The following is an 11,237-nucleotide window of genomic DNA, read 5'->3' as shown; positions in this document are numbered from 1 at the left end:
TTAATTTTAGTTAAAAACAAAATATTTTATTTAACAAAAGAATGTATTTTTCCTACTCAATAGATAGAAATAATAATAAGTCTTTAACACTGCTCTCTCTCTCTCTTCTATTTTATATGATTGTTTATTTAGTATGTTCTAAAATAAATATTATTTATTTAAAAAATTTAAATTTACTTTTATGACGTGTCTTTATATAGCTAGTCACATAAATAACACAAAATACTTATTTAAAAATCATAAATTTGAAGGATAATTTGGTCATATACCATAGAAATTAAAAATCTTTCTTTACTAAATAAATAATAAAATAAAAATAGGGAGTATGAAGTAGTGCTTATATATAGATGAAGTAGAGTAGCATTTGGCGTTGTAATAGGAAATCATTATATTTTGATTTTATATATGATCTACCAGCTCCATCTTTGAATATATATAGACTTTAATACACTTGTCTCTTAGCTTCCTCTTCTTATTCAAAATGAGTAGCAGCAGCCTGAGTATGGTGGAATCCAAATTACCACCAGGATTCAGATTCCATCCCAGAGATGAAGAACTTATTTGCGATTACTTAATGAAGAAGGTTGCTGGTTCTGGTTCTGGTTCTGGTTCTGAATCCGACCGACACTACCCTCTTCTTATCGAAGTTGACCTTAACAAATCCGAGCCTTGGGAGATTCCTGGTACTTAATTCTTTCTCTCTCATCATATTTCTTCTTCTAAAGAATTCGGCTTTATTTTGCATATATACTTATGTCAACAAATTCACATCTTAAATTTATATTATGGTTGGAAATATATGAAAGACACTGTTTTCAGATGATTTTAACTTTAATCTGTTTTTTTTGATGCTTGCCATGACTCATATATAAGGGTGTTTTGATTAATTAGGAGTTCTTCGATTTTAATTTTAGCAACGTAACTGTGATGGAGATCTTTTTTTGTTAATTTTCTCTGTACAATTTTTGGTTTGCCTCTGTAGATGAAGTGATAGCTACCGGATTGGTCTAAAGTCATGCATAATTTTATTTTATTTTTTCTATTTTTCGTGGATAAGAAATTAAGAATCTCATACTGCTAAAAATTGGAAAAGATTTAAACTGTCTTCTTCCTTAACACTATTATTTCAAGATTGAATTCCTGCAAACAAAATTTCCTTTGTGTTTTGTTTGTTCACACTACGTATATTAAACGCTCTCAAACTATTTCCCCAATATAGCTTGACTTTTCTTCCTAACCTAAAATATAATTCATCTGTCAAAATAAGTAACCAAAGGATATTAATTACCATGTAACTGCTTCTGCAAATCTCCTTCTTCCTTTTAATAAGTAAATCAATGTTTATTATAACATATATAATATATATAAATTCTGCTTCTGCAATTCATTTTCCAAATTATCAGACGAAACATAAGGAGAAAAACTAATAATACAATTAAGAGAAAGGAAAAGAAAAAGAATGTTCTTAGATAGATCGGTGTTGCATGTATCTGCCTCATATCGATCATTGGGACTTTTTTTTTTCCTACTATTTTTTTTGTATTTTCTTTTTTGGTTCAAGTTTATAGTTTTTCCTATATATTACTCGTTTATCTGATTTTTATTTAAAAAAAATAATAATATAAAGAACTCCTCCAGAATATTAAACCATTCGAAGTACGTGTTATGTAGATAAAAAAATTGAATTTTCAAAGTGGCCTTAAAAATAATTTCTATTAGTATTCATACAGAGCTGAAGTTTTAGATGTATAAGTGAAAAATTTATGAGATATAAGATTTCTCATTCAATCAACTTTTGAAGAAATTGACAGTATTAATTGGCATTGTTCTCAACCAAAAGATGGTGACAACGATAGAGATAACAAGATGCAAATTAAAGTAACCTTCTTCCTCGTGTCAACCACACGCGTGTACATTTATGTTCCAATCCAATTGAGTTGAGAAAGGAAGAATTCTGGTCATAATTTTATCCGTGTAATTCTAAAGCTATCTTGTCAACATCATCAACTTAATTTTCTAACTATTGCAACAAAAGTTTTTTGTTTTACATTTCTATTTTCAAATTAAAGGAACAGTATATACTGTGGTGCTTTGAACTTGTAATATTTCCATCAACATCTTTAAGACTTTAACCTAAGCCATTTGCCAAAATATGTCCCTCAATAATTAAGTCTCCATTTTGGGATATAGTTCATCATCATGGCCTAAAAAGAGTGAGTCATATATGGTGGTGCCACAACAGCCGCGGCCATTTTTTCCAAAAACAACAGGTCCCCCCTCCTTTTTTAACATAGCGTAATTTCTCGATAATGCTTATGATATAGACATATTCCTTTTTTTTCCTTTTCATTTTCTTATCCTTTTTTTTCCTTATGGTCTATCCTACATTATTTGTCTCATCTTCTCTTGATTATTCATGCACGAGTTGGGAAATTTTTATCATGATATGCCTAGAATTAATAAATGATTACATAAAATTTGCACTAAAATTTGAAGAGACTAACTTATATACTATAGTACAAAAATTGTTAAAGTAGGTTAGTAATCATTTTTATCATATTATTAATTAATATTTATCGAGAAATGTACCTGTGACGCCTATGATGGGAGGGGGAACCGGCGAGGGTGGGTCAAGTAGGAATGGCAGACTTTTAGGCCAAGTTTTTAAAAAAAGGGGTGCACGTGTCACCTTAGGCGAATCCCACATCGGAATGAGAGACAAAAGTGAAGAGTTTTATAAAGACAACACAAGTTCATATGGAACACACGCTTTTGGGATCGATGTGGCATAGCCGGAAAGACAAATTCGTGCCGACCTAGGCCCAAATACGTGCCATGGAATTGGATCATGACAACAGGGGTGTATCTAGTATAGAGACTATGGGTTTATTTGAACCCATAACTTTCGCTCATACTCTATATTTTTACCTAAAATATTAGTAAATATGTATAAATAATAAATTTTGAACCCGCTAAATATGATGAGATATGATAGAATTGCGAATCTGAACTCATAAAGTTCAAATCCTAGATCCGCCTCTACGTGATTAGTACATGTAATATGTTCCTAATTGTACAATAATATTTATATAAATCGTGAATCTTATTTTATTAGTTTTTTTTTTTAATTTTCATTAGCTTACTTTTTTGGACATTTATCTATAACTATCTTTTTGGTAGCTAGAGTAATAGTGTGGAAATTCCATTATTATATATCTGTGCAGAAGTGGCATGTGTTGGAGGGAAGGAATGGTACTTCTACAGCCAACGTGACAGAAAATACGCGACGGGACTGCGAACAAACAGGGCGACGATATCAGGATATTGGAAGGCAACTGGAAAAGATAGGGCAATCATGAGAAAAGGAAGCTGCCTTGTGGGAATGAGGAAAACCCTAGTTTTCTACCAAGGCAGAGCTCCTAAAGGAAGAAAAACTGATTGGGTCATGCATGAGTTCCGCCTCCAAACTACTCCCCCTCATATTTCTTCCCTCAAGGTACGTCATATTTTCACTACTACCAATTTCTTGTTTATGAACTTGAGTTTTTATGCAAAAAAAAAAAAAAATATTTATACAATTAAATTACTTATAAGATACTTACATATATTTTTATGATAAACAATAGTAATTGATAATTTGTTAAAAATAATAAGTAACTAACATCATAAGAACATTAGTTATTTGTTTTAGGAATAACGCGCGAGCGTTATTAAGATATTGTCATTGGTAATGGTGCAATAAAAATATACCAAAGATTTTATTTTACGAATATACTATCTCGAATTCCTAGCTTTTAAACACTAACTCACACCTGTCTAGGTATAACCCTTCATTTGGATTATCTCAGACAATTGAAAACATGTCATTTGACAGCTTAATAATTAAAAACATGATAAGATTGGAAATTCTCTTCTAACTACAAAAGATTATCAACATTCAAACTGAAACTTATGGATAATGTTTTTGAACAATCTAAACTGAATGGGTATTGCCGATAAAAGCATCACATTTGACGACTTGCAGCATTTAGGTCCATTAAAAAAATCATTAATTATTATATTTTGAAAATAATAAAACTATAAAAAGGTAGATAAGAGTAGTTTTCAATTGAGAGAACTGTCCATTCACTCATAATTTGTTCAATTTGATTTGAGAAATTGTGAAATAAGAAAAAAAAATTGTCGCTGTGCCAAATACAAAATGTGTCTGTACATTATGTATGAGTATGACAGTTGATAATATTTTTGGCTCATGATTATGAACTTTTGGCTTAATTGTCTAAATTATATATATATTTTTTGGGCCTACTTAATTAATTAATCCAATCGCTATAAATGCGCTGTTCAACTGGGAATCTTTTTATATTCAACTGTAGCATCATTAGAAGTTTCTTCTATCATGTAAAGAATATGGTTTTATGAGTTATGACAAATATAAGAACTCTTTTTTCTTTAAAAAACTGTATTAGTAGTCGACCAACTTAACTACTTTATGCAAAGCTTAAGTAATTTGACTAAACTAAAATATTAGTTTAACTTATATATTAAATAAATAGTAGAGAAAATATAAAACCATAGTTTCAAAGCACTCAGTTTAACATATGTGCCATCAAATACTAATTTGATTTATTGGAATCTGTGAATATTTTATAAAACAATATACTCCTAAAACTTAATCATGTCCATCTTAAGTGAGACAGATCTAGCATAATCGTTATACAAGATGTTAGTAATGATCAGTGCTAGTATAATATGAAATATTATCTCATGATTCTTCCAAAATCTAAGCTAAATCAGAATTAATTCCATTTTTCAGTTTTTTCAGATAACAACACACGAACCTAACCTAATCCCCTGTCCTTGAGCAATGAGAACGTCACGTTCTTTCATAAAAATAAACTTTTTTTTTCCTTTTAATTTTCTGTTTAACAATGAAAAATTACTATTCTGAATAAATGTAAATTATTAAGTATGGATTGTGTAAAAATTATGTACTGACCTTGTTGTATAAAATGAAACAGGAGGATTGGGTGTTATGCCGAGTATTCCACAAGAATAAGGAATTAATTGCTACCAAACAAGGAACAGGAAGCACCATCTATCATGAACATGACACGATAAGCTCTTCATCTCTACCGCCATTAATGGATCCTTATATCACTTTTGACCAAACACAGCCTAACAATATTAATATTAATACTACTAATATGAATGAATTATATTATGAGCAAGTGCCCTGCTTCTCCATTTTCAACCCTAACCAAACTTTCAGCTCTCACAGCCACCACCTCCCCACTACTGCCACCGCCGGAGCTACCGATGCGTACGGCGGTTTGCCAGCTGATATTGGAACGTACTTAAATGCAGCTGCAACATCCTCTTCGTGTGACAACAAAGTAATAAAAGCTGTTTTAAGTCATCTGAATATTATGGAAGGTAGTCATAACAATATTAATAACCCTGCCCATAATATTGTGAACATAAAAGCAGGAGGTTCTCCTACAAGCTTTGGGGAAGGAAGTTCTGAAACTAGCTTCTTGTCTGAGGTGGGCTTGACTACAATGTGGAACAATCATTATTGATTTTTGAGACAACTTTTCAAAATTAGATGTGGGATGGAAGTCTTTTTAATTTGTTACTAGTAGTATATATATTATGTTGTGACCTTCGACTAGATCGAATATTACGTACTATATATATAGGCTGTCCAATATTATGTATATTCCTTTGATTATCACTAGTGGTTAATTCATGAATATAACTGTTTGCTAGAATGGAATTCTACATAGGTACATTGTCGTTTTACAATTGTCTCTCTTTGTTTTTCCTATCCAATGAACTTATAATCATGAAATCGAATTACTCCTAAACCAGGTTTTTAAGTAATGGGATAAGGGAAAGGGTTAAGCATAAATCATAATTTCTTATACATCGTGAAAAGCAAGAGTGGATCGGAGTTGCATTATATATTCAAAAGAGGTTCAATAACTAAATTTCTTTCGGGAGAGAATCATACTGCTCTAAAAATAAAATATTATAAATTATTAAATCCTATGACAATTTTTAACGTAACGGCAAAGGTAATTAACTAGAAAATTATTTTAAATCAAAATTCTTGGTTCCGCCACCAACGGAAAGATATACTACAAACTTTCTTTGGACTATATAGAAACTAAATGAAATTCTAAATATTTCGTCCGAAGTGAAGGAAAGATAATATCGTACTTCTTAGAACCCTGGGGTCCGCTTAACATTCTGTTTATGCATTTTATCATTTCAGTAGTGCTTCATATACATTGTATCATGCATGTACTTCCAGGACAATAGAAAGGTCTCCTTTCGATCCGTTAAAAGTACTATTTACCAAAAATATAATCATTGTTTTGACAAGAAAAAGAGAAAGAGACACTAAAGATCAGTTTTAGATAATATTAGTTTAGTAGCAAATTCATTGTATCATAAATTCATAGTTCACCACCAAAGGTTGCGGAGGAAATGGTCCTTCACGTAGCCATTTATAATGTTGAAATTAATAAGTGTTTGGGGATAAGGCAACAAGTAGCAAACAATAGTAATAATATATTAAGGTAACGGGCACGAATGACATAGTAAAGAAGCATGAATAAGATAACACAAAAATAGTCCTAGTATACTGGTAAGCCTAGGAGGAACACACTACTATCTGTCAACCTACGACCCTATTCCTCAACCTCCACGTCTTTCTATCGTGGGTCATATCCTCGGTAAGCTAGAGCAATGACATGCCCTACCTAACTACCTCATCCCAATACTTCTTAAAAAAAATTACTCCAATTCTTTTAATTACTTCATGTGGGTAAACTAGGAAAAGTGAAATTTTAAAAGAAAGAGAAAATACGTGTTCCATTTCCCTGCTAGATTTCTTGTTCAAGTGCACAATTAATGACTGTGTTTCGGCAGAGCCTTTACATTTTCGTTTCCAATTTCTATTTTTATTTTCCCTTCTTTTTGGCTTTTCATATATCCATGGCGTAGGCTGCATGTTATTCAAGAACGATGACATCAGTATATCCTCGCTAGCTCACTCAATACATAGTCTAGAAACTAGGAACGCTTGATCAGAAGGAAATTCCCAGCCAATCAAGTCAAGCACCCAATTAACCATTTCATAGGATCTATTAAGTTACAAACAGAGAACAAATTAAAGCACAAAAATTAGTGTTTCTTTTTCATTAAACATAGAGCACAATAGAGTGTCCTGCATGTAAAAATAATCTGTTCATATTCATTTTATGCATAAAAATATGTTGATTAATCCAAATAGATATGCTATATACGCACAAAAATAACATCTAATAGTTGATCGAGAAATACGAGTATGAGTAAACTAAATTTAGTATCATAAAGCAATCCAATTTCATTTTGAATTTAAGTTTAATCAGCTGCATTTCTGTTGACCGTTGATGTTATTCATTACTCACATGGTCACTCAACTTTTCGAAATTATCTACCAAAGTCATCTTTCTTTCGTTTGTAACAACAAATCACTTAGCGATGCCTATAGCACTCAGAAGGTCACTTAACTAGATTTATCAAACTTTTAATCGCCAAATACCTATTTTACCCTCTAAATTATCAACTTTTATCTTCTTCTTTTTTTTTTGCTTTTTTAATATTATGATTTTTTTTCTCTTTTTAATCAACGTTATGGACTTACCTATAGAACAAAAATATTTTATTTAAAAATAAAAAATAAAAAAATATTTTTCTACCATATACAATGTCAAAAAAATAATATAATTATGAAATAATTAGAAGAATACGCCTTTTATGATTTTGCAAGGAAATAAAATCGTTAAAAAAGTAGGATAGGGTGTGAATCATAAAAGAGTATATACGCTAGGGGAAAAAATGCAAAGAAACCGTTCTAGGAAGGTCTCGTGTCGGTAAAAAGCAAACCAATGAAAGAATCGTAATTTTTTTTAATTTTTTTTTTGCTAAGAGAATCATAATATTTTGTTACACATATATAATTGCTCCCGTTTTGAACTTCCATGTGGTCAAGTGAAAACAAAGACCTCAAGTGTGTATATATATATATATATATATATATATATATATATATATTCTACTTTTTTATTAAAAGGGACCTCATCCCCGTGGAATAGAAAAAGATTTAAGAAAACATCAATCAGGGAGTTGTTTTATACATAATCTTTGGAATAGTAGAAATTATCAATGAAATTTTATGAACGTTTGACTTTCCTCAGTTTCTGAGAAACCTCACCTAGCTGCCGGCTATTTCTTCACTAGAATTCTTTAATGAATTATTACAAACAAAAAAAAAGCCCCAAAAAGAAAGAAAGCTGAATAAAAGTCAATTGTATTATTTCTACAAGAAAAAAAATTGTATTATTTCTCAAGGAGGGAAAAATATCTGATAGAAACCATGAGATGCTGAGTTTAGCAAAATTTTCAAATTGTGGCGTTTGGAAAATTTTGCAAATTCTTCAGTTTTCAGGTAATGCAACTATATATGAGTGATTGACAAGTTTTAAAACCCTAATTAAACTATTTATTAGTAGTTAATTCTTACAAAACCAAATTATCGCATCATTTATCAAATCCAAACGTAAAACTCCAAAAGGCTATATATCTAAATGAAAAGAAAAGGAACAACTTAACATAACACTTAAAAGCACGTAATAATTGATTTAATAATTTAACTACTTAACATTGTGTATACGGTTGAAACGGGGCTCATCTATTGCAAGACAGACCGGGGTTGAAACAGGATGGGTTAAAGATCAACTCTGAATTGTATCGAACCAAAGTACGAAGTTAGAGCATGCGTCTTCAAGATCACCGAGCCCGTAGCTCCGGAACCGACCCCGACTCCGACCAAATTCAAGGAAATATTGTCTAACCGTATAACGGAAGGCCGAAATATCTGTAAACGATCGGAGATCATGGCGGGAATCTCGGCACGTATCAACGAGTGGCCGAATAATTAGCAAATCATGAGATTTCTTACCTTTTGTGAAATTTTATCTAAAGTAGGACTCCCCTACTAAATAAAGGGGGTCTGATCATTTGTAATACACATTGTAACATGCATCCAAAGGCAATACATTATTATTTCCAGTTCTTATTACTATGCTACTCTGTTCTGACATCGATTGAGGCAATTTCTGGCTCGAGGCTGACCAACCTTCAAGGCTAACATTGTTTAACTTATGTGGTTTGCATTCATTTTTCTGTCATTGATTTCAATATTAATCTTTTTTCTGAATTTGTGTCAAATTATATCACGTATCCTTAAAACCACGTATATATTCAATTGTTATCCGATTTTGAGGGTAAACAATTTGGCGCCCACCATGGGGCTAAGGATAATACTGGTTACTCCCTCCGTTCTAGTTTATGTGAACCTGTTTGACTGGGCACGAAGTTTAAGAAAAAATGAAGACTTTTGGAATTTGTGGTCCTAAACAAGTCAAAATGGGGCCCAGAGTATTTGTATGGTTATAAAAGCTTCTCATTAAGCGTAGAACTGTAATTTTAAGCTAAATTATTTCCAAATTTAGAAAGGGTCATTCTTTTTGGAACGGACCAAAAAGGAAATAGGTTCACATAAACTGGAACGGAGGGAGTATTTGATACGAATTTCCATAACACACACTATTTTTCACTTGTTCTTTAAAGTGCCTTTGATTTCAGGCTTAAGCTCAAAATGTCAAACTCACAATTAGCACCTCTACCTACTGACGGTGAGTCTGGTCACCACGGTGAAAACAATAACATAGCCCCTGGTAACGAGGTACCGCCCATTGATCCCGTCGGAATTCCAATTGCGGACCCGTTGGACGGTAATTCGCATGTAGCTATCGATACTAGCCTCCCTACTAACCCCAAGAATAGCATCCGTGGTGGAGCCCAGTTAACGACACAGAATACTCAAAACAATGAAGGAGATGGGGTCAATCTACGGATGATCTTCGAAATGTTGCAGGCTCAACAGGCGGCAATAGCTCAGCTACAAAACCAGAGCGGCGTACCAAGCAGGATCGAGCCCGATCCATCTCGTGAGATCACACGCAGGGAAGAACCGGCCGCGGAAAGGTCGAATGAGAGTGAGTCGGGTAACAACCCCAAAATCATAAAGATACTCGAAGAGTTGACAAAACGAATAGAATTAGGGAAAAGAAAATTGAAGCAAACGATAAAAATATGGAGAGTTACAATTCTAGGGCCGACCAGATACCTGGAGCGCCTCCGATATTGAAAGGCTTGGATTCCAAAAAGTTTGTAAAGAAACCTTTCCCTCCGAGTGCGGCTCCAAAGTGGATCCCTAAAACGTTTCACATTCCCCGAAATTCCTAAGTACAACGGAACGACAGACCCAAACGAGCATGTCACTTCATACACATGCACCATCAAAAGAAATGACTTGGAGGATGATGAGATCGAATCTGTCTTGTTGAAGATATTCGGAGAAACCCTGTCGAAGGAAGCCATGATATGGTATCACAACTTACCCCATAATTCTATTGACTCATTTGCTATGCTTGCAGACTCTTTTGTGAAAGCACATGCTGGGGCTATCAAAGTGAAAACCAGGAAATCAGACCTCTTCAAAGTAAGACAAAAGGATAATGAGATGCTCAGAGAGTTCGTATCTCGATTTCAAATGGAACGGATGGACCTACCACCGGTCGCTGATGACTGGGCCGTTCAATCTTTTACCCAAGGACTAAATGTTCGAACTTTGGTGGATTCATAGCAATTGAAGAAAAATCTGATAGAATATCTGGCTGTCACTTGGGCTGATGTGCATAATTGATATCAATAGAAGATCAGAGTCGAAGATGATCAACTTGGGGCTCCTTCCATATCTGTTTATCCTATTAGAGCCGTCAATAGGGTCAAGAGAGATTTTGATCATGAACTAAGGTCGAACAAGGATCGACACCAGCCATACAATGAGGATCCAAGAAGCAATGGGTCCGGACGAAGTTTTATATGAAATGAGAGGAGAACGACGGAGGCCAGAGCAACCGGGGACTCTTTAGCAAGAATGGTTTCGACAGGACTATCGGACCCAAAGAAGAACCGAGATTGTCAAAATATACCTTTAACGTAGATGTTGCTGCTATAGTATCGGCTATCGGACGCATCAAAGATACCAAATGGCCTCGACCTCTACAATCTGTCCCAGCCCAAAGGGACCCAAACCAAATAATAATAATGATTCAGGA

The 11,237-nt window shown here is 33.3% G+C and overlaps 1 protein-coding gene across 2 annotated transcripts; it reads left to right on the top strand.

The window, feature by feature from the left end:
- The first annotated feature begins 366 nt into the window (after positions 1–366).
- LOC109210554 (NAC domain-containing protein 21/22-like) lies at positions 367–5,774 on the top strand. 2 transcript variants are annotated; one of them, XM_019373982.1, is made up of 4 exons: positions 367–683; positions 3,225–3,496; positions 5,022–5,396; positions 5,491–5,774. In XM_019373982.1, the coding sequence occupies exons 1-4, from the start codon at positions 482–484 to the stop codon at positions 5,554–5,556; spliced, it is 915 nt and encodes a 304-aa protein (XP_019229527.1). In that variant the 5' UTR covers positions 367–481; the 3' UTR covers positions 5,557–5,774. The 2 variants fall into 2 exon arrangements, with proteins under 2 accessions (XP_019229527.1, XP_019229526.1); XM_019373981.1 differs by having other exon boundaries at positions 5,022–5,774.
- Positions 5,775–11,237: the final 5,463 nt, after the last annotated feature.

Source organism: Nicotiana attenuata, unplaced genomic scaffold, assembly GCF_001879085.1.
Source record: "Nicotiana attenuata strain UT unplaced genomic scaffold, NIATTr2, whole genome shotgun sequence".
Taxonomy (NCBI): Eukaryota; Viridiplantae; Streptophyta; class Magnoliopsida; order Solanales; family Solanaceae; genus Nicotiana; species Nicotiana attenuata.
Note: the sequence above shows the minus strand (reverse complement) of the source record. Positions and strands in the feature narration are given on the sequence as shown.